Source organism: Notolabrus celidotus, chromosome 17 (genome assembly GCF_009762535.1).
Source record: "Notolabrus celidotus isolate fNotCel1 chromosome 17, fNotCel1.pri, whole genome shotgun sequence".
In the NCBI taxonomy this organism is placed as follows: Eukaryota; Metazoa; Chordata; class Actinopteri; order Labriformes; family Labridae; genus Notolabrus; species Notolabrus celidotus.
Window position 1 is genome coordinate 30,098,182 of NC_048288.1, and position 23,890 is coordinate 30,122,071.

At 42.7% G+C, this 23,890-nt stretch overlaps 1 protein-coding gene and 6 non-coding genes across 8 annotated transcripts in view; 2 read left to right on the forward strand and 5 right to left on the reverse strand.

Annotated features, from left to right (window-relative positions):
- The window catches only part of LOC117828633 (cadherin-20-like), a 146,058-nt gene extending 135,144 nt beyond the window's left edge, over positions 1-10,914 (forward strand). For both annotated transcript variants that reach the window (XM_034705816.1, XM_034705817.1), the window contains 4 exons: positions 3,931-4,052; positions 4,201-4,318; positions 7,043-7,294; positions 9,179-10,914. In XM_034705816.1, coding sequence (XP_034561707.1) covers positions 3,931-4,052; positions 4,201-4,318; positions 7,043-7,294; positions 9,179-9,699 — 1,013 coding nt within the window. In that variant the 3' untranslated portion in view covers positions 9,700-10,914. The remainder of the gene's footprint in view (positions 1-3,930; positions 4,053-4,200; positions 4,319-7,042; positions 7,295-9,178) is intronic.
- On the forward strand, positions 6,343-6,414 carry trnae-uuc. The gene has a single exon. It is a non-coding gene; the product is annotated as a tRNA-Glu (tRNA).
- trnae-uuc lies at positions 6,827-6,898 on the reverse strand. Its single transcript has one exon. It is a non-coding gene; the product is annotated as a tRNA-Glu (tRNA).
- trnae-uuc lies at positions 7,645-7,716 on the reverse strand. The gene has a single exon. It is a non-coding gene; the product is annotated as a tRNA-Glu (tRNA).
- Positions 8,465-8,536, reverse strand: trnae-uuc. Its single transcript has one exon. It is a non-coding gene; the product is annotated as a tRNA-Glu (tRNA).
- Positions 10,915-15,734: 4,820 nt separating the features above from the next.
- Positions 15,735-15,806, reverse strand: trnae-uuc. The gene has a single exon. It is a non-coding gene; the product is annotated as a tRNA-Glu (tRNA).
- A 3,115-nt stretch (positions 15,807-18,921) lies between these two features.
- trnae-uuc lies at positions 18,922-18,993 on the reverse strand. Its single transcript has one exon. It is a non-coding gene; the product is annotated as a tRNA-Glu (tRNA).
- Positions 18,994-23,890: the final 4,897 nt, after the last annotated feature.

The window sequence follows — 23,890 nt, forward strand, 5'->3', positions numbered from 1 at the left end:
CAGTGACTTCCACTACAGAGTCATGTCTGTTTTTAATGCAGTGACTTCCACTACAGAGTCATGTCTGTTTTTAATGCAGTGACTTCCGCTACAGTCATGTCTGTTTTTAATGCAGTGACTTCCACTGCAGAGTCATGTCTGTGTTTAATGCAGTGACTTCCACTACAGAGTCATGTCTGTTTTTAATGCAGTGACTTCCACTACAGTCATGTCTGTTTTTAATGCAGTGACTTCCACTACAGAGTCATGTCTGTTTTTAATGCAGTGACTTCCACTACAGAGTCATGTCTGTTTTTAATGCAGTGACTTCCACTGCAGAGCCATGTCTGTTTTTAATGCAGTGACTTCCACTACAGAGTCATGTCTGTTTTTAATGCAGTGACTTCCACTGCAGAGTCATGTCTGTGTTTAATGCAGTGACTTCCACTACAGAGTCATGTCTGTTTTTAATGCAGTGACTTCCACTGCAGAGTCATGTCTGTGTTTAATGCAGTGACTTCCACTACAGAGTCATGTCTGTTTTTAATGCAGTGACTTCCACTACAGAGTCATGTCTGTTTTTAATGCAGTGACTTCCACTACAGAGTCATGTCTGTTTTTAATGCAGTGACTTCCACTACAGTCATGTCTGTTTTTAATGCAGTGACTTCCACTACAGTCATGTCTGTTTTTAATGCAGTGACTTCCACTACAGAGTCATGTCTGTTTTTAATGCAGTGACTTCCACTACAGTCATGTCTGTTTTTAATGCAGTGACTTCCACTACAGAGTTATGTCTGTTTATAATGCAGTGACTTCCATTACAGTCATGTCTGTTTTTAATGCAGTGACTTCCACTACAGTCATGTCTGTTTTTAATGCAGTGACTTCCACTACAGTCATGTCTGTTTTTAATGCAGTGACTTCCACTACAGAGTCATGTCTGTGTTTAATGCAGTGACTTCCACAACAGAGTCATGTCTGTTTTTAATGCAGTGACTTCCACTACAGAGACATGTCTGTGTGTAATGCAGTGACTTCCACTACAGAGTCATGTCTGTTTTTAATGCAGTGACTTCCACTACAGAGTCATGTCTGTTTTTAATGCAGTGACTTCCACTACAGAGTCATGTCTGTTTTTAATGCAGTGACTTCCACTACAGAGACATGTCTGTGTTTAATGCAGTGACTTCCACTACAGAGTCATGTCTGTTTTTAATGCAGTGACTTCCACTACAGAGTCATGTCTGTGTTTAATGCAGTGACTTCCACTACAGTCATGTCTGTGTTTAATGCAGTGACTTCCACTACAGAGTCATGTCTGTTTTTAATGCAGTGACTTCCACTACAGAGTCATGTCTGTGTTTAATGCAGTGACTTCCACTACAGAGTCATGTCTGTGTTTAATGCAGTGACTTCCACTACAGAGTCATGTCTGTGATTAATGCAGTGACTTCCACTACAGAGTCATGTCTGTTTTTAATGCAGTGACTTCCACTACAGAGTCATGTCTGTTTCTAATGAGGACACCTTGAGCCCTCTAGCGTGCGTACAGCTCAGAAAATAAAGGCTAACTCTGAAAGTTAAAACTAGTTTGCAGAACTTTGAGTAAACTCCTCTCAGAGTGAGTTATAAGGATATGTTTACTGGTTTCTCAGAGAATAAAGTACCTTCGTCCTAAAAGACTTAAAGTTCCAGGCGAAGTGACTCGACAAAAAAAGAGAGTGAAGGAGATAAAGGGCCCAACAAACAGATGGTGGGACATATTTGCAGAAATACAGAGGCAGTGATTTTGGAAAACATCTCCTGCAGAGTTACAGAACGTGGAGCAGAGAAACCCTGCAGATCTGAACACAGCTGGTGGCTCTGAAAGTCACCTTCATCCTCCTCCCTCTGCTCTGTTTGTCTGCGGCTGTGTCTCTGTTTGGTCGACAAACACAGTTAAATTAATGACTAATTAAATACGTTTTCACACAGAGGCTAATTAAAGAAAGGATGGAGAAAGGATGGAGACAGAGAGGTCAACAGAGGGCATGGGGAGGGAGGGAGGAGGGAGGAGGAAGTGACAGAAATAAAGTTAGAGGACAGAGAAAAATACAGCTGACTGATGTCCTGTTTTTTATTGCTATATCACATCTCAGAACACAGGCCTGTATGATGGTAGATGAAACAGAGTTTGGTGAAGTAATGTCATTTTTTTGTTTGTGACATTGTTGAGTAAAACTGTTTTTTAATGCAAACTAAATGAAGATAAAACAGAGGAATTGTTTCTTTTGGATCTGGATTTCTTCAGTTTGAATTCAGATTTTTTTTCATGTCCATACATTTTTTTGGAATTCAAACTTTTTTTGGAATTCAAACATTTTATCAGAATTCAAATGTTTCTAGAAATTCTGCAAATTTTTCTTGGAAATCGAACATTTTTTCCAGAAGTCTGACTTTCTTTGGAATTTGAACTTTTTTTCGAAATTTGAACTTTTTTTTTAAATTTGAACTTTTTTTGATATTTGAACTTTTTTCCAGAATTTGAACTTTTTTCAAGAATTTGAACTTTTTTCCAGAATTTGAACTTTTTTCCAGAATTTGAACTTTTTTCCAGAATTTGAACTTTTTTCCAGAATTTGAACTTTTTTCCAGAATTTGAACTTTTTTTGGAATTTGAACTTTTTTTGGAAATTTGAACTTATTTCGGAATTTGAACCTTTTTTTGGAAATTTGAACTTTTTTTCGAAATTTGAACTTTTTTTTATATTTGAACTTTTTTCCAGAATTTGAACTTTTTTCCAGAATTTGAACTTTTTTCCAGAATTTGAACTTTTTTCCAGAATTTGAACTTTTTTTGGAATTTGAACTTTTTTTGGAAATTTGAACTTATTTCGGAATTTGAACCTTTTTTCGAAATTTGAACTTTTTTTCCAATTTTGAACTCTTTTTTTCGAAAATTTGAACTTTTTTTCGAATTTTGAACTTTTAAATTTGAACTTTTTTTTCAAAATTTGAACTTTTTTTCAAAATTTCAACATTTTTTTAATTCTATCTCTTTTTGACATGATTCAAACTTTTTTTCACAATTCTAAATTTTTCCAGAATTCTAACTTTTTCTCTCGGAATTCAATTTTTTTCAGAATTTAACATTCTTTCAGCATTCTAACTATTCTCCCAGGATTCTAACTTTATTCTCTGAATTCTGACATTTTTCAGGGAATTATACATTTTTTCAGAATTCTGAGAAAAAAAGTAACAAGTGGATAAAAAGAAAGTCAGAAAAGGGTCAGACCTGAAAAAAGAAATCAAAAACCCTTATCTTCATCTGAAATCCTGTTATTGTGTTGCCCAAAAGTTTTGATCATGAAATTATCAGAATGAAGTTTCAAGAAAAGTTCATGAAAGAAATCCCAAAAACAATATTCTCCTTGAATAAAGATCAAGAACAAAACTCTGATTCATTAAATCAACAGACAGTCACATGTTCATTAAGAGTCTCCTTTCTGTGCTTTCACTCCACAAGACTTTCTTCTTAGTTAAGTGGAACATTAGCAGACTCCTCTTTGACCCTCACACACACACACACACACACACACTTACAGTTCCCACTCACTCAGAGTAACGGCGGCCTGCCTGCAGCTTCGACCTCCAGATCCAAAGTCAGCTCATTGATTGATCGATCATGTGATGAAACCTGAGAAAGTAGTTACCACTCACTAATTGCGTTCCCATTGCCTATTACACAGCTGGTTAAGAAATGCAAATGTGCGCTTGTTAATGGAGAATAATAGAATCGTAATGTAAGCGCGAGGAGCTCTAATGTGCCGCCGGCTCGCAGGAAACGAGCTGAAGATTAAAGAGGGGCACAGACTGCGCACAGCAGGATCCTCAGAGTCGTTTATTTGAAGCCATCGATGCATCGTGCCGCCTCTGACCTCCTCTGTGTGTGTGTGTGTGTTTCTGCAGACGATCCCACGAAGGTGTCGAGTGTGTCGGTGGCAGTGAGGGTCCTGGATGTGAACGATAATCCTCCGTCCCTGATGCATTACCTGGAGGCTTACGTGTGTGAAAATGCCAAAGCAGGACAGGTATGGATACACACACGCCTGCTCTTTGTGGAAGTATGAGAGGAGACATATTCTAATGTAATCACAGAGGGATGTTGAATATGTGATCCTCTGCATGATGAAAACAGAGATGAATCCGCTCTGACTCTGACTCTGTTGATGTCATCAGCTGATCCAGACAGTCACAGCAGTGGATCCAGACCAGCCGCTGGGAGGACAACACTTCTACTACAGTCTGGCTCCAGAGGCTGCAAACAACCCCAACTTCACCCTGAGAGACAACCTAGGTGAGGAATCATGTGCTGTACCGCCTCGCTTCTCCACCGGGGGCAGAGTAGCTGTGTTGTATCAGACTGTACAAAATCTGAGTGGCATATTCATTGAAGTCAGATTGATGGAATCTGATCAAACAAGTCATCAGGTCCCCTTTAAGTTGGACTTAATTGGTTTATTGTAGTAGTATTGACATGTCCCATATGGTCTAGCAATTAGGATTCCTGGTTTTCACCCAGGTGACCTGGGTTCAACTCCCGGTATGGGAACAATCTTTACTTCTTAGTATTTATCTAGCAAAGATGGACTCATTATCAAAAACCTCATCACAGTGCTCAACCAGGAATGTGCCGGACATCTAAGTCTGGTTAAATTCTCACTCATAGCAACTTTAGCGTTCACTTAAGCTCTTATAGATTGGTAGAAACTTCACTTAAGCTCTTATAGATTGGTCAAAACTTCACTTTAGCTCTTATAGATTGGTCAAAACTTCACTTAAGCTCTTATAGATTGGTCAAAACTTCACTTTAGCTCTTATAGATTGGTAGAAACTTCACTTTAGCTCTTATAGATTGGTAGAAACTTCACTTTAGCTCTTATAGATTGGTAGAAACTTCACTTTAGCTCTTATAGATTGGTAGAAACTTCACTTTAGCTCTTATAGATTGGTAGAAACTTCACTGTAGCTCTTATAGATTGGTAGAAACTTCACTTTAGCTCTTATAGATTGGTCAAAACTTCACTTTAGCTCTTATAGATTGGTAGAAACTTCACTTTAGCTCTTATAGATTGGTAGAAACTTCACTGTAGCTCTTATAGATTGGTAGAAACTTCACTTTAGCTCTTATAGATTGGTCAAAACTTCACTTTAGCTCTTATAGATTGGTAGAAACTTCACTTTAGCTCTTATAGATTGGTAGAAACTTCACTTTAGCTCTTATAGATTGGTAGAAACTTCACTGTAGCTCTTATAGATTGGTAGAAACTTCACTTTAGCTCTTATAGATTGGTAGAAACTTCACTTTAGCTCTTATAGATTGGTAGAAACTTCACTTTAGCTCTTATAGATTGGTAGAAACTTCACTTTAACTCTTATAGATTGGTAGAAACTTCACTTTAGCTCTTATAGATTGGTATAAACTTCACTTTAGCTCTTATAGATTGGTCAAAACTTCACTTTAGCTCTTATAGATTGGTCAAAACTTCACTTTACCTCTTATAGATTGGTAGAAACTTCACTTTACCTCTTATAGATTGGTCAAAACTTCACTTTACCTCTTATAGATTGGTCAAAACTTCACTTTAGCTCTTATAGATTGGTCAAAACTTCACTTTAGCTCTTATAGATTGGTAGAAACTTCACTTTACCTCTTATAGATTGGTCAAAACTTCACTTTAGCTCTAATAGATTGGTCAAAACTTCACTTAAGCTCTTATAGATTGGTCAAAACTTCACTTTAGCTCTTATAGATTGGTCAAAACTTCACTTAAGCTCTTATAGATTGGTCAAAACTTCACTTTAGCTCTTATAGATTGGTAGAAACTTCACTTTAGCTCTTATAGATTGGTCAAAACTTCACTTTAGCTCTTATAGATTGGTAGAAACTTCACTTTAGCTCTTATAGATTGGTAGAAACTTCACTTAAGCTCTTATAGATTGGTCAAAACTTCACTTTAGCTCTTATAGATTGGTCAAAACTTCACTTTACCTCTTATAGATTGGTAGAAACTTCACTTTACCTCTTATAGATTGGTAGAAACTTCACTTTACCTCTTATAGATTTGTCAAAACTTCACTTTAGCTCTCATAGATTGTTCAAAACTTCACTTTAGCTCTCATAGATTGGTCAAAACTTCACTTTAGCTCTCATAGATTGGTCAAAACTTCACTTTAGCTCTTATAGATTGGTCAAAACTTCACTTAAGCTCTTATAGATTGGTCAAAACTTCACTTTACCTCTTATAGATTGGTCAAAACTTCACTTTAGCTCTTATAGATTGGTTGGTAGTTATAAAATTAGGGCATGGTTCCTAAGAGTCCCATATGGTCTAGCGGTTAGGATTCCTGGTTTTCACCCCAGCGGCCCGGGTTCAACTCCCGGTATGGGAATGAGTATTATGTCGTTATTAATCCTGATTGTGTTCAGAGATCATCAAAGAGCTTACAAGTCAGGCTTACAAGTCAACAAATCTAGCATAGGTAGTGAGAATAACTGGGTTGGACAAGGCAAAAAATGGTCACTGGAGAACAAAAGAGCTGATCAATCTGTGACATCAATACTCGTGACTCTGAACTCTTCATCTTGACCTTTAGTTTGAGATTGGGCTTGAATAGATTTGTCCTTAATAAGGTAGAGTGATCAGTTTAATGACACCTATCAATGAAAAGGACTGAACTTCCTGGAACAGTTGACTGAAGCATAGAGACACCAATCAAAGGTGCTACATGTTGATATTTACCTGAGATCAGAGAACACAGATTAAGGCCTTTCAGGATAAACAGTTACAAAGCACAAAGACTGTTCCCATACCGGGAGTTGAACCCGGGCCGCCTGGGTGAAAACCAGGAATCCTAACCGCTAGACCATATGGGACTTGTTTTTAAAAAGTGCTTTCAAGAAATCTGCAGGGCCATCTGAAGGATTTGGACCCATGATCTCCTAGTGTCTGTTCTAGCGTTCAGACATCCTCCTTGTTACCCGACTCAACCTCTCACTGACGTTTCCCTCTCTCTCCAGACAACACGGCGTGGATCCTGACTCGACGAGGAGGCTGGTCCCAGCAGGACCAGACCGTCTTCTACCTGCCCATCTTCATCTCTGATGGCGAGCAGCCGGTGCAGACCAGCACGAGCACGCTGACCATCCGAGTGTGCAGCTGCGACCAGGAGGGGAACCTCATGTCGTGCAACGCGGAGGCGTACACCCTGCCTGCGAGCCTCAGCAGAGGAGCGCTCATCGCCATCCTGGCCTGCATCTTTGTCCTGCTAGGTGAGCTATGACCTGAACCAGAGTCCCTGAAAACCAGTGCTCAGGTTTATTGTTAAATGCTTTCATGTCGTGCTTTGAGATGCAAGCTGAAACACCTCAACCTTGTGCACAAAATAGACCTGAGTAAACTTCTATCTAAAGTTTAAAAAGCTTTTACTTTGATGTATATCAGAGTCTCTCTCCAGAGTTTAAAGTAGACCACAGAGGGCTTCATGATCTGACACACTTCACTCGTGCAAAGGTCAGAGTTCAATGTTCAAGTCAGTGGAGATAGCAGCGATATCAGATCGCTAATCTGTGTTTGCATTGAGGATGAGAGTACTCATGTAAGCTGCAAAGGTTAAAGACTGTTCCCATACCGGGAGTCGAACCCGGGCCGCCTGGGTGAAAACCAGGAATCCTAACCGCTAGACCATATGGGACTTGCTTTGAATGTGTCTTATCTTTAGCCAGACTCAGGAAATAATACTTAGTCTGGAGTCCCTGAGCTCCCTTGTCTCGTAGGTTCCTCTTGATCATTGCAACAGACTCCAGCTGCTACAACTACTACTATCCGTCTCCCCACTATCATCTCTCTCTCTCTTCATCTCCCTCTATCCCTCTCTCCAACACGGTCTCAGCAGATGTGTGTCTAACATGAGTCTGGTCCTGCTGGAGGTTTCTGCCTGTTAAAGGAAGTTTGTCCTTGCCACTGTAACTTGCTAAATGCTGCAAAGTGCTCTGCTCATGGTGGATTAAGATGAGATCAGACCGAGTCCTGTCTGTAAGATGGGACTGGATCTGATCCTGGTCTTGATGTTTTGGTCTTTGTTAATAATAGAACATGGAGTACGGTCTAGACCTGACAACATTTGTTGCGATTTGGCGCTATCCAATTAAGATTGATTGATTGATATTGATTTTCCTGCAGAAGGGAGCCCAGCAGAAAACAGTTTTTTCCTTCAGTAATATGGAAGTCCAAGTTATTATGAGCAACTTTTTTAATTTAAACATCTAAGACCTTTGGAGCTCAGAGGCTGATTAGCAGCTCGCTACCTGGAGTACGGTCTAGACCTGCTCTGTTTGGAAAAGAGTAGAGCTCCCCCTGCTGACTGGCTGGGGTTGACATGCATATCTACAGAGACTCAAAGTCAAACAGGAAGGAACACAAAGTGGTAAAGAGAGCTTCTGTTCCCATACCGGGAGTTGAACCTGGGCCACCTGGGTGAAAACCAGGAATCCTAAACGCTAGACCATATGGGACATATTTAAAGCTACTTTTTCAAAGTTAATTTCTCATCATTAGGCGTCATTAGGCTGTTCGGAGATACTTTTGCAAAGAATATTATCTAAACATGTGAGAAAAACACCAGCTAAGAGATAAAAGTTCATGCTTTGACCACAGGGGGCGCCAAAGACGACACAAACTGAAAGTTACTCACTGAAGCTTTAATCAATATCCTTCTAAAAAATGACTTTCAAGATCATAAATCATTTAATGGTGTATTTAATATATCTGACTTATATTATTGAACGCTTATTTATCTAATTGAGTCGTCTGTTCAAACAAAGAGATCCTGGTTGTTTAAATGTGTCGCCTCTCTCTGGTGGAACAGAGTGAGTCACCGCGCTGAGTCCTCATGTTCACACTCTCAGGTCTGCAGGGAAAGATAAAGAGGGTCCATATCAGCCTGCAGGGAAAACACAGAGTGATGCTACAGGCTAATGAACGCCGGCCAAGATGCAAAGAGAAACTTAATCCTCATCTGGCTGCTTCTAATAATCCTGAACCATCTCCTGTTCCAAGCAGCGGCTCGTCTCGTCTCGAGTTCGAGGACAGGAGGTTTATTAAGTTTAAAGGAGGAAGTGTTGACTGACTGTTTCTCCTCTCTTCTTCACCTCCAGTCATGATTCTCCTCATGCTCTCCCTGCGGACTCACCGCAAGAAGCCGTACCTCTGCGACGAGGAGGAGAACATCCACGAGAACATCGTGCGCTACGACGACGAGGGCGGCGGCGAGGAGGACACCGAGGCCTTCGACATCGGCGCCATGTGGAACCCGCGCGAGGCTCACCACCACCCGGGGAAGATGAGACAGGACATGCTGCCGGAGATCGAGAGCCTGTCCCGGTACGTGCCTCAGGCGTGCGTGATTGGCTGCGGCAGCGGGGACAGTAACGTTCAAGGGTACGTGTTGGCGAAGCTCCTGGAGGCGGATTTGGACCCGTGCGCTCCGCCGTACGACTCCCTGCAGACGTACGCCTACGAAGGAGAGGGGTCGGTCGCCGAGTCGCTCAGCTCGCTCCAGTCGGGAGCGTCGAACACGGACCACGAGTACGACTATCTGAACGACTGGGGGCCTCGCTTTAAAAAGCTGGCGGAGATGTACGGCGTGCTGGAGACAAACAGTCCCCCTTTGTGGTAGAGCGGCGGAACCTTTTTGGCCTTTTGAATCAGAAAAATGAAAAAGAGAGACAATAAAATCAGAGCAGAGACTCCGACTGTGTCACAGCAGCTCTCATCCATGACTGTTAGCACTTGAAATCCTGCCGAAGCCTCGATTCTCCACGGCGATGGCGGCCTGGGATGCCCGTGGAAGCAGTGTGAGCTGGTTTTTAAATCCCCCCCTCCTCCCCAGAGACGGGCTTCAGAGTTCAGCGAGGCCCCCGCGGAAGAAACCGGCTTCAAAGCACATGTTAACTCTCCTGCCTGACCCCGCCACGGGCAGAGCCCCTCGCTTCAAAGCGAAGACTGATTCATGCCGGAGAGAGGGACTACTTTCCTTACAGAGGGAGATAAAACTCTGAGAGCTGATCCGCTGAAAGAGAAAGTCACGCTGCAAAAACAGAGAGCGTCCTTTTTTTTTTACTCCATCTGTGGCAGCTCTTAATTTATTCCTTTGTTCACGTGCCGTATTTATATTGTTTTTGCTAAATTATTGTACTTCAAACCAACACTGAACTTCAAAACCTGCAGCTTTGTGAAGCGGTCATTCTGTGTTTGTAACATACATGATGTAAGCGCCCTTGTTTGTGTCGCTCTGTGACGTTCTTCATGCAGGAGATGATGTGTAATCCCCTTGTGGGTTTTTTCCCGGGTTGTTTATTGTATTCTTTGTTTTTGTACTATTTTGGAGCATTTTGTATTGTAACATAAAACACTTTTGCATTCACGAGGAAGAGAAGGAAGCCATTTTTTTTTTTTTGCAATCTTTGGATGGAACTGGAGAGATGTTCTCCATCGTTTCTCGCCTTTCAGTTCCTGTTTCTGATCCACCATCGTGCCCAGCCGGACGGCGAAACGAGCACGAGGCGAGATACTGTGTTGCTTTTTTTCTGCCACCACACAAATGTGGCTTAATCCTCCAATCCTGTGGACTTCAGAGACATCGATAATCTGCATCAAGTGCCAAATGTAAAAAAGGATGAAGACAGAAAATAAAAAAGGGCGTTTGGATGAAGAAGAAAAAAAACATGAAAACCAAAAGAAAAAACGGATTTTTCAAACGTGTAAAGACGTGAGAGAACATTTTGATAAACGATTGAATTTTACTTGAATCCATGTGGTCAGTCATGCTACAGTATGTGGTATGTGAATGTAGATACTTTTTGTATTCTTGCTAATAAAAAATCAGAAAACATTGCTGTGTCTGTCGTCCTGAAACAGGGGCGGCGCCAGGGATTTGGGGAAAAAATATCACATTGGGCCACATCACCAAAGGCCACAAGAACCCTGTGCAACTGCTGTAACCACATCTCCAAGATCCAATCGACCCAGTCAAAGCTTTACATAACTCTACCTTTTCAGCTGTCTTGCCTAGGGATGCACCGATCCGATCCTGGTATCGGATATCGGCTAGATCGGACTCAAAAAGCTAGATCGGATATCGGTGACAAGGGGCCGATATATAGTGCTGATCCATATGACAGATCTATTCATCTCAGTTCTATGCTGTCCTGTGTTTACAACAGCCATGTGCGTCTCCTACATCATCAGCGCCGGCCGGTCTGTGCATTTTTGCCCAGTGGAGCATGATGGAGGATAACTACAGAGGCTCTGCAGTTTAGCTGCATGTCACGCTTCTTTTGCTAACAGTTCCACCAGAAACTTGCAACATGTGCAGCGGTAATGTTTCCACGGATGGCGGTCACACTGAAAAATAGGTAACACTTTATATTAACTACACACTTTTAAGCATTAATTAAGCATTAATTAATACTTTACTCATCATCTGTAAAGCATTGTTCATACATTAATACTCATTTATATATCATGTACAAACACAGTTATAAATGTTTTATTATTCATGAATATGACTCTATAATGTGTTAATTAACTCTTTGTTCATACTTTATAAATGATGGATTCACCAAATACAAATGAGCTATTATGGTCATTATAAAGCAGTTATAAACACATTTACAGGTTATGATTCTAACATTTAGTAAGGGTTAGTGAACACCTTATTACATAGCAAATTATGATTAATCAAGGTAGTCACAAAGGACTTATAAGCTGCTTGTTCATGGTTTTGTGAGCTGATCTAAAGTGAGGACTTTTATATGCTTTACAAAGCATTAATGAGGTTTAAGACCAGCAGCACCTTAAAACACAGAAGTCACAGATATTGTTCAGTTTTGCAGCTGCATTTTAACTTGTGTTTACAAATGGTTTCATACAGCCAGAGTTTAAATGTTACTGTGTCTTTTTATATATTTGATATGTCATATTTTATTTGAGTTTTTCCACTGTGAGCACTTTAAGTTTGAGAGATTTTCTTTTTCAGTTGCAGAGTATTTTAAGTTCATATGTTCCTCACTTTAGATCAGCTCACAAAACCATGAACAAGCAGCTTATAAGTCCTTTGTGACTACCTTGATTAATCATAATTTGCTATGTAATAAGGTGTTCACTAACCCTTACTAAATGTTAGAATCATAACCTGTAAATGTGTTTATAACTGCTTTATAATGACCATAATAACTCATTTTTAATTGGTTAATCCATCATTTATAAAGTATGAACAAAGAGTTAGTTAACACATTATAGAGAGTCATATTCATGATAATAAAACATAACTGTGTTGGTACATGATATATAAATGAGTATTAATGTATGAACAATGCTTTACAGATGATGAGTTAAGTATTAATTAATGCTTAACTAATGCTTAAAAGTGTGTAGTTAATATAAAGTGTTACCGAAAAATATAATGGAAGCCCAAAGGAGGAAGTTTATGTCAGCTGTAGCCGACTGCAAAGAAGCAAGAAACCTTCTATTAATGGATTCAAAGTGTGAAAACACGGACAGGTTATTGGATTTAATTGTTCCAGATCCTTGAAATGAAGGGATTCCAGCCTCTGGTTTAACACTTTGAACCCAGGTACAGTTCACCATCAAGTCAGAAAAGCCTGAAGTTACCAAAACATGATTCTATCCTCACATTAAAGGTGACATATCATGCAAAATGGACTTTTTAATGGTTCTCTACCTGAAATATGTGTCCCTGTCTACTAACCCCCCGAGAATGAAAAGAATCCATTCTGCCCCTGTTCTGATTTCTCCACCTTTCTGTAAATGTGTGTGAAACGAGCCGTTTCAGACTTCAGTGTTTTTGTTACGTAACAACAATATCCGGTCTGTAACAGGAAGTCAGAGCTCGGAGCTTGTTCAGCCCATAGACTGTATAAAATAATACTGAATCCCTCCTCCGTTTTTCATTACCTGCACAAATGTGTGCTAACAAGGAGCTTAGGAGGGAGGCATGCTAGTTGTAGGCTGTCTTAATAAACACAAAGGTCGGTTTGACTCCCCACGTCTGCAGATTTGAAGATCTAGTGGATGATTTTTATTTATCATGGATAAGTGCTTGCGCTAGTTAGCATAGCCACATAGCTATATGTTGGTAGCTGTGTACCAAGACACACGTCTACATACTGATAAATAAAACAACAAGAAACACTAAATCTGTGACCAATGGTTCAGAAAGGTCCTGCTGCAGGCGCCTCTCCGTCAGGATCAGATTCTGGATCAGATTCAGAGGGTTGAAGTAACGTGATCTCTGAGCAGCCGTGTATATTCAGCCAACATGTAAACATTAGATCAACGTGCTGGACAGCCGAGGCACACCCACTTCCTGAGGGGGCGTGGTCAGAGAGAAAACAGACTGTTCTGAGGAGGACTGAAGAAGAGGGCTTTTCAGGCAGACCAAAATCTGATTTCAAAGTGTTTTTTTGAGCATAAACTTTAAAGACATGTTTTGGGGACCTCTTAGACCAATATATATTGATGAAAAAAGCGTGATATGTCACCTTTAAGGAATAGAGAATGTTAAATCAATACCAGGATCGGATCGGCTAGTATCGGTATCGACAGATACCAAAGCCCAGGTATCGATATCAGTATTGGTACCTAAAAAGTGGGATCGGTGGATCCCTAATCTTGCCTCTTGGAGTCAAATATTTACTGTAGTCTCTTCTCTCTCTCCTTTCTTTCCCTCCTTTTCTGGGACCGAGGCTTTGTCTTTCCAGACATTTTAGTTGCCTTTAGCACACTCTGTGCACTACTTCTGTCTGACTGCGCTGCACAGCTGATTAGTACGACTCAGGCTGGGCTGTACCATTTCATGCCGATACAGGGGGGGGGGGGGGGGGGGGGATTAATATGAATTTGCCCAAATAAAGTAGAGATCTCTGATATACATTATATGAAGACAACTGGACCGTTTTTTTAATTACCTTATTCTGAATAAAATATTAATTATGATTTTCGGGCCCCCTGTCAGTCATGGGCCCTTAGAATCATCCTCACTATACGGCGCCACTGTCCTGAAACCACCTCGAGGTGAGGGAATTGATTTCTCTCACATCGCCTCTTGCAGGAACAAGAGGAACAAGAGAAGTGATGCTTTCTGAGCGTCTTCAGAGTGTCGTTACGTTAATGAAGAGCTTCTTCTCACAGTGAGGAGCGATTCCCCAAAGCATTCAAAAGATTAAGTAGCTTTTTAAATTTGCAATCATATGCTGGATTGTCCTCAAAGTGTTATTGCAGCTGATTCACTTTTCATTACAGTTCCCCTCAAAGAACTTCACTCGCTTGACTTGTTTTGTTTTGCAGCTCTGATTAAAAGTTCATCCCCGCCGCCGCCGTACGTCGTACCTGAGCAGCGAGGACTCGGCGGCGCCTCGCAAAACGGTTCCATCTGATTGCTTTGGCTGCGATGCGAACATGAGCGAACACGAAGAATTAATCAATTATAAACAAGAGGCTCGGCTTAATTGCTTTTGTCAATCAAAGAGGGAGGCAGAGACGGAGGAGTGAGAGGAGAAGAGAAAGGAAGGAAATCAAAGTGATAATCTACCTCAGATGATGTTTTCCACGACTATGAAATCCATTTCCACCGTCACAACAAACAACAAAGACCTGAATCTGGATTCGTGGGCTCCGGCTCACCTGCTGGGCGGCGTTCAGCGGTGAAATTGCACAAAAGATGAGCCTCTAATATACCCAGGGTTTAAGTTTTCACATAAATACGTTCCTCTCCTGCAGCATGTCGAGCAGAACACTTCAATTACACACAGAGGATTTCTTTCTAATTAGTCTCTCTTTGTTTTAACACTCAGAGTCCACAAAGCTGTAGGTTTCTGCAAGTTGCATCATGTCACTGTACCCTGACTGGATGTAACAGAGGCACTATTTCACCTTCAGACTAAAGGTGTGAGTTCCAGGGTCTTTTAGCCCCCAGAACTACTTTACCCTGAACTGAAAGGTTCCTGTGCCCCCATTGTTGTCTGCGTTTCCACCGCGGGCTGAAGTCGTGGATAGATTGTGTTAATCAGGCCAGTGACGTATGGAGGGGAAAAAAAGTAAATGCACTACACCACCAGACCAGGAGAGGGCAGTAAAACAAAGACGAATGCCATTCATCACAGGTGACACCATAGAAGCAGACGGACAGGCAGGTATCATTATGAGCAACACAACAGTTAGCCTGTTAGCATGAAGACACTCAGCTGGTCTGTTTTAGATGGTGCTATATTTCATCACAGATGGATTCACTGAATCAACACGTGAGAGGAGATAAGCGCGAGTAGCAAAGACGTTTCAACACGGCTTTAAAATCCTTTTGAACTCAAAAAGCCGTGATCGCAGAGATCGGCCGGTGTTTTGGTTTAAACAGCGACCCTGTTAACTGGAGACTCTCAGCCGGATGCATCCCTCATAAACGTCTTTAGACCATCATTAAATATCTGATGAGGATATTTTGAAATCTTAATAAAAACTAAACTAGTTTGCATTCCCAGGAACTCCCTCTGTGTTTCAACAGCTGTGTAAACTCCACAAACACTGACACATTCAGCTGAAGGTCTCCAGTTTACAGGGTCACTTTTAAAACCTCTTGCATTGAGGATGACAGAAATGAGAGTACTCATGTAAGGTAGCTTCAAAGGTTAAAGACTGTTCCCATACCGGGAGTCGAACCCGGGCCGCCTGGGTGAAAACCAGGAATCCTAACCGCTAGACCATATGGGACTTGCTTAGAATGTGTCTTATCTTTAGGCAAACTCAGGGAATCACACTTAGTCCAAGTCATAAATGATAAGATAGACCTTTCTGGAGTCCCTGAGCTCCCTTGTCCCGTAGTTTCCTCTTGCTCATTGCGACAGACGGCCTGCTGCTACAACTACTGCTATCCGTCTCACCACTATCATCTCTCTTTATCCCTCTTCTATTTTAGCCGGATGCCGGAGCACGACGCATCAATCTCAACAGAGCAGATGGAGCGGGACAGGAAGTCAGGTTTCACCAAAACAAAATGAAAACATCCAGTTAATTTTCAGAATAAAACACTCTGTGTTATCACCAGATCGTATTTCACTTAACTACAACAACAAACCAAAGTCATGATGAGCGGAGCCAGGCCTGGAGTCAACAGGTCAGAGGTTTTCAGAGGACCAGAAAGACAACATGGATGAGGAGAGGAGGAGGAGGAGAATCCATGATTCAGTAGTTACTGCAGGGGAAACCTCGGTCACATGACTCCAGCTGTCCGGCGGTCTTGCTCTGTCCTGCGTTCTGAAACTGCAACCAGCGGAAGTTCACGGACGAGAGAGCATGGAGACGGACCGGACACGAATCTGGTGGAAGTCCGATGTCAGATCGGTAAAGAACAACTCTAACATAATGAAGAATAGAAACACCTCTGATGGTTCTGTCTACAGCTACCTGAACAGAGAAATCTGGAGGACTCATGATGACAACTTTACTCTATGGCAACAGTGGAGGAGGCTTCTGAGGGGTGAGAGTTTTTAAAGACACCAGCCTGAGATCAGCAGTTTTTGGACAGGGCCATATAAGGCCTGAACATGAGGCAGAATACCTGCTCTTTATGTTTTGTGATGAATGTCAGGGCCAGGCCTGGAGTCAACAGGTCAGAGGTTTTCAGAGAACCAGAAAGACAACATGGATGAGGAGAGGAGGAGGAGGAGAATCCTTGATTCAGTGATTACTGCGGGGAAACCTCGGTCACATGACTCCAGCTGTCCAGCGGTCCTGCTCCGTGCTGCGTTCTGAAAACACAACTGGTGGGTGTTGACGGACGAGAGAGCATGGAGACGGACTGCAGCGGATTGGAGACAGACCGGACACAGATCTGGTGGAAGTCCTGTGTTAGTGTACATTAAGATGGACGACATGTCTCCAACACCTCAAAAGTGATGACAAAAAAACCTGCAAAGTCTCAACCTGACTAAAGCCTGGTCTCCTGAGTCTCTTCTTGCCTCGTTGACTCCACCAACTCTTCCCAACTTCTTAACCTGTCCTCGATTTCACGACTCTCTCAGTTCAAACTTCGTCGTTGTTTGATGTTGATCTGAGTTGCAACAGAAGAGGAAGACCAGAGAATGTGTATAAAGGTCATAACCGTGTTTGCTTTGCTTCGTAATGATATCAAATCTGAAAATCCCTGAATGATTCTCCACTGAAAGACAGAACTGCTATTTTTGCATCACAGTTTTTGAGTTTTATCATCCAGTGAAAGTTATTCTGTAGGTTACCAAACTCTTCAAACGCTCCGTCAGTCTTTCTTCCTCAGACAAGAGGAGGATCTGCGCTCTCTGTGACCTTACTCCCTTCACTCCTCTCCATAAATCTCTTGTCAGGAGCATTCGTCGGCGTATAGAGCTCCTGTTTCCTCCCTCAGTGCCCTTCTCTCCACTTTGCCCAACCCTACAGCATAAATTAAACCCTAACAAACCCCTCAAACTCTCACGGACGCCCAATCCCATCCTCTGTCCTACTCGCCCCCCTGTCGCCAGACTCTCCCAGGGCCATTTCCGGGGCCGGAGCGGTGCCATCCGAAAAGGCACTGAGGGGTTAATTTGTCTTAAGCTCCACTGCTCTTTCTAACAGACGACGGAGCTCGAACTGTGGAAGATAATAAGACGGCTCCCGGCTCTAATCCTGCTGAGGGTAAACCGCAGCAGACCCAGTGAATCATCCCCTAATGCCGAGTGGAAAAACACACTTTGCTCTGCTGGAAATCGAGGGGCGTAGAGGAAGGCAAACTCTCAGGCCCTGAGAGAGAAGAGCAGGTCCAACCCATTTGACATGTGGAGTTACAGAGCGAGACGTACACACAGACCCAAATCACTGCCGGGCTTTCTCTCCCTGATCCTCTTCTTATCTCCCTCCCCTCTGTCTTTCTCACTCTAATGCCCTCCCTGTCTTCCTCTCTTCCCCTCGCTTGTTTCTCCGTATTTGTCTTTCCGTCTCCGTCCTCTCCTCTCAGCCCCGGCTCGCGAGTGCAACGCGAGGTTATTTCCACATTATCTGGTTTAAGCCTCAGCAGAACATCAGCTCATGCCGACAGGGTCTTTGCAGCTTTAACGGAGAGCGCTGCATCATCAGCGTATTACAGTAGCTCAGCTGGAGCTTTACTGTTAAGAATAATCTGCTGGTTTGTGTTGTTTCCTTCCTCTTTCAAGTTTTACCGCAATTTCCTTCTGAATGAGTCGGCTACCGGCTCCTCCAGGCCACCCTTATGTTTGTTTCTGAGGTTCATGCGGACCGCAAAAAACATAGAGCAGAGAAAATGTGTTCCTTCTTCTGACCTACAAACCTCTTCATGGTCTATTACCCCTCTAGAACACTACGCTCCCAACATGCAGGCCTGCTCATCGCACCTAAAGTCTCTAAAAGTAGTATGGGAGGTAGAGCCTTCAGTTATCAGGCCCCTCTCCTTTGGAATCATCTGCCAGTCAGGGTCTGGGAGGCAGACACCCTCTCTACTTTTAAGAGTAGGCTTCAAACTTTCCTTTTTGATAAAGCTTATAGTTAGAGCTGGATCAGGCTTGGACCAGCTTTTAGTTATGCTGCTATAGGCTTAGACTGACACACTGGGATCCTGTCTTCCCCTCTCTGCCTGTCTCTTACTTTAACTCTTCCTGTCCCATTAAAGTTACTAACCATAGACCTTTCTGGAGTCCCTGAGCTCCCTTGTCCCGTAGATTCCTTTGGATCTCACCTATAGACATCCAGCTGCTACAATTACTACTCAGTATCTGGTGTCTCTCTTCATTTCTCTCTTGCATTGAGGATGACAGGAATGAGAGTACACATGTAAGGTAACTGCAAAGGTTAAAGATTGTTCCCATACCGGGAGTTGAACCCGGGCCGCCTGGGTGAAAACCAGGAATCCTAACCGCTAGACCATATGGGACTTCAGTGTGTATTATCTCTAAGGAGAGTCAGGAAATCACACTTAATCCAAGTCATGACTGATTGGATAGACCTTTCTGGAGTCCCTGAGCTCCCTTGTCTCGTAGGTTCCTCTGGATCTCTGCTGCTGTGGGCGTGCCAGACTCCAGCTGCTACAACTACTACTATCTGTCTCCCCACTATCATCTCTCTCTCTCTTCATCTCCCTCTATCCCTCTCTCCAACACGGTCTCAGCAGATGTGTGTCTAACATGAGTCTGGTCCTGCTGGAGGTTTCTGCCTGTTAAAGGAAGTTTGTCCTTGCCACTGTAACTTGCTAAATGCTGCAAAGTGCTCTGCTCATGGTGGATTAAGATGAGATCAGACTGAGTCCTGTCTGGAAGATGGGACTGGATCTGATCCGGTCTTGATGTTGGGTCTTTGTTAATAGTAGAACATAGAGTCCGGTCTAGACCTGCTCTGTTTGGAAAGAGTCTTCAGAAAACAGTCCTGCTGGGGTTGGAGGAAAAAGGACAGCATTGCATTCATCTCCAAATCCTGCTCCCTCCACATCCATCCTGCTTCACATCAGCTCCTCAGTCACTTTCTACTTCGCTGTTTTTCTTCCATTTGTAGGAAGCGACATTCATCTCAAAGGTCCTGAACCTAATCCACTTTGTGCCGCGTCCCATTCGTCAGATCCAGTTTGTGTTTGCGCTTCACTTTTCTGTTTTGTGCTTGTCAAAGCAGAAGGCAGCGTTGGTTTATCTCTCTTAGGATGCAGAAAAACTGCAGAACCAGAGGGAAGATTTCTTTCAATGCACGCTCCTCGTTCTAATCTATCACCTCTAACATCTGTAGTGAACACCTCCTGGATCACTTCTCACAGATGTCGGCTCTGAGACGCAGGTGTCTGTCAGCTCCATTAATAAGTTTAAAAAAGTGTGAAGCAGAGACGACTCTCACAGGATGAAAACACTCTGAAGCGCAGAATAGAACACCTCTCCTCCGCCTTGAATGACTCCAGCTCTGTGAGAGACAGAAAGCAGAATGTGTTCTCGTCTTTCTCTGTCATGTCGCTGCCGTCGTTACCTCAAGAGTGCTTGGCGTCCTCGCAGTGTCTCCTATATGTTTCCTGTGTTTGAGGATGCTTCAGCGCTGCGTTTCTTGGTTATTTTGTTCTGAGAGTGGAGAGGATGAGGCTCGCTTTGATGCAGCTGCTTTTGATTCTTGGGTTTTTATGTGTTTCCAGGAAATAGCTGCGCCACCTTAGAAAAGAAATCCATGACAATTTCATCTTTGAAACGTCAAATTTACCTTTCATATCTTAGAAAAGCAACAGTCTGAAAGCTCGTCTGGTGAGTCCTTTTTCATGTGAAATGATGTTTCACTCTGTGGTTTGTTGGATAAAGAACAACTTTTCATAAACCAGGTTTCTGTGCAGAGCTTCAGACTTCTTTAAATCATTTTTAAGACGTACAAATGTGACGCATTATGCCCTCTTGAATGTTAACAAATAATAATATGTAACAGTTTTGTACCATCAATCAGTCTTTACTTTTAAAGCACCCTATCACAAGCAACATTCTCCTCAGACTCTTTCCAAACAGAGCCGGTCTAGACCGTACTCTATGTTCTACTATTAACAAAGACCCAACATCAAAACCGGATCAGATCCAGTCCCATCTTACAGACAGGACTCAGTCTGATCTCATCTTAATCCACCATGAGCAGAGCACTTTGCAGCATTTAGCAAGTTACAGTGGCAAGGACAAACTTCCTTTAACAGGCAGAAACCTCCAGCAGGACCAGACTCATGTTAGACACACATCTGCTGAGACCGTGTTGGAGAGAGGGATAGAGGGAGATGAAGAGAGAGAGAGATGATAGTGGGGAGACGGATAGTAGTAGTTGTAGCAGCTGGAGTCTGGCACGTCCACAGCAGCGACTCAGACTCGACTTCCTTTAACGGGCAGAAACATTGAGCAGGACCAGACTCATGTTAGACACACATCTGCTGAGACCGTGTTGGAGAGAGGGATAGAGAGAGAGAGAGAGAGAGAGAGAGAGAGAGAGAGAGAGAGAGAGAGAGAGAGAGAGAGAGATGATAGTGGTGAGACGGACAGTAGTAGTTGTAGCAGCTGGAGTCTGGCACGTCCACAGCAGCAGAGATCCAGAGGAACCTACGAGACAAGGGAGCTCAGGGACTCCAGAAAGGTCTATCTAATCAGCCATGACTTGGACTAAGTGTGACTTCCTGAGTCTGCATAGAGATAAGACATATTCCAAGCAAGTCCCATATGGTCTAGTGGTTAGGATTCCTGGTTTTCACCCAGGCAGCCTGGGTTCAACTCCTGTTATGGGAACAGTTTTTAACCTTTGCAGTTACCTTACAGGAGTACTCTCATTTCCATCACCCTCAATGCAAGAGGGAGAGGGAGAGGGAGATGAGACATGAGACATGAGACTGTATGTCCACGGCAGAGATCCAGAGGAACCTACGAGACAAGGGAGCTCAGGGACTCCAGAAAGGTCTATGGTTAGTAACTTTAATGGGACAGGAAGAGTTAAAGTAAGAGACAGGCAGAGAGAGGAGAGAGAGGAAAAGACAGGATCCCAGTGTGTCAGTCTAAGCCTATAGCAGCATAACTAAGACCTGGTCCAAGCCTGATCCAGCTCTAACTATAAGCTTTATCAAAAAGGAAAGTTTGAAGCCTACTCTTAAAAGTAGAGAGGGTGTCTGCCTCCCAGACCCTGACTGGCAGATGATTCCAAAGGAGAGGGGCCTGATAACTGAAGGCTCTACCTCCCATACTACTTTTAGAGACTTTAGGTACGACGAGCAGGCCTGCATGTTGGGAACAGGCAGAGAGAAGAGAGAGAGGGAAAGACAGGATCCCAGTGTGTCAGTCTAAGCCTATAGCAGCATAACTAAGAGCTGGTCCAAGCCTGATCCAGCTCTAACTATAAGCTTTATCAAAAAGGAAAGTTTGAAGCCTACTCTTAAAAGTAGAGAGGGTGTCTGCCTCCCGGACCCTGACTGGCAGATGATTCCAAAGGAGAGGGGCCTGATAACTGAAGGCTCTACCTCCCATACTACTTTTAGAGACTTTAGGTACGATGAGCAGGCCTGCATGTTGGGAACAGGCAGAGAGAGGAGAGAGAGGGAAAGACAGGATCCCAGTGTGCCAGTCTAAGCCTATAGCAGCATAACTAAGAGCTGGTCCAAGCCTGCATGTGCATCTTTTTAATTAGCTCCTTTTTCTCTTTGAAGATATTAAACACCTGGATTTTCCAGATTAAAAGTAAAGCAGCATGAAATGAGGTTTAAAATTTTACTACAAGTGAGTGTTAGAAGCTGAGATTTAAGAAGAACTTGTTTAACAATAAGGGAATCCTTTAAAAGTGGTGGTTCTCAACCCTTTACAATTGCATCTAATATAAATGTGCTGTAACTTCTAACCGCTCAGATCTGCCTCCTTTAATTTCCGGGGGTCTGATCCAGACGTCGGGAGCCGCTGCTCTCAGTCCCGGGTAGCATCTCTCAGAGCGAACGATTAACCCGAACACGTGAAGGTTAAGAGCCCATTTTCATCCATGTAAGCTCATGAAAAAAAAACTGTATTAGCATAATAATCTGCTTTAGACCAATCACTCCACCTGGGAAGGACGCTCACGTCGTACAGCAGCAGGCTGGCCGTGAGCCAAACCGTCTGCAGGTTTTCATCCCACTGAAGGTGATGTCTTCATGAAGGTGTGTTAATCAGTGACATCAGCAGGTGGAGTCTTTGGTTTAGATTAAATCCTGCACACTGTCGTCTCTCACATCTTGCATGATGTCTGTCCCTGGAGGCTGAAGTCACAGAGCACACGGTTGAAGAGAAGCAGCAGGTGCACGCATTCAGCTGTGCACACACGCTGCAGTGAACGACTCATGACAGATGTGGGACACTCACACGCACACACGTGTGTAATGCAGTTTACAGAGTTCATTAAATCACGACATGCTGGCAAAACAGACAACACAGCAAGTTCTTTAAATTAATGTTAAAATGACTTTGAATGTAATTTAATATAAACTCAGTGTTCAGCAGTAAAGACTTGTGATGAATAATTAACCAGCCGTATCAGAACACATCCATACAGCTGACATTTCTTCACCATCCGTCTCATTAGAGCTCAGCAGGATCCTGGGACTGGAAATCAAAGTCTGAGGGTTTTTTTAAGGGTCCTGTGTGTTTGGCATTTTGAAAAATCAATAGAAGAGGCTCTTAAAGGAGACATGCATACACATCTGAAGCTTAAAGGGGAAGTTCAGTTTTCTTTTAAGTGCAGCTGTATGAGGTACTAGTCAATAGAACGCATTTAAGCCACACAAGTCTGCAGGACACCACAACTGAATTTGGCTAATTTACTGCAAAAAGTCAAAACTAAGTAAGAGTTTTTATTTTGTTTCTAGTAAAGTAAAGTCTTATCAGATTTAATATGAGCCACAAACACTGTCAAATACAAAAAAATGTCTTGTTTGAACACCTCAATTGCTTTTAATGAGTCACAAAAATCTGCCATTGGAATAATAAAAACGTACTTGTCATGTTTCTTGAAATACGAATAATGTCTTAGCTCAACAAACTTAAAGGTGACATATCATGCAAAATTGACTTTTTAATGGTTCTCTACCTGAAATATGTGTCCCTGTCTACAAACCCCTCGAGAATGAAAAGAATCCATTCTGCCCCTGTTCTGATTTCTCCACCTTTCTGTAAATGTGTGTGAAACCAGCCGTTTCAGACTTCCGTGTTTTTGTTACGTCACAACAATATCCGGTCTGTAACAGGAAGTCAGAGGTCGGAGCTTGTTCAGCCCATAGACTGTATAAAATACAACTCAACCCCTCCTCCGTTTTTCATTCCCTGCAC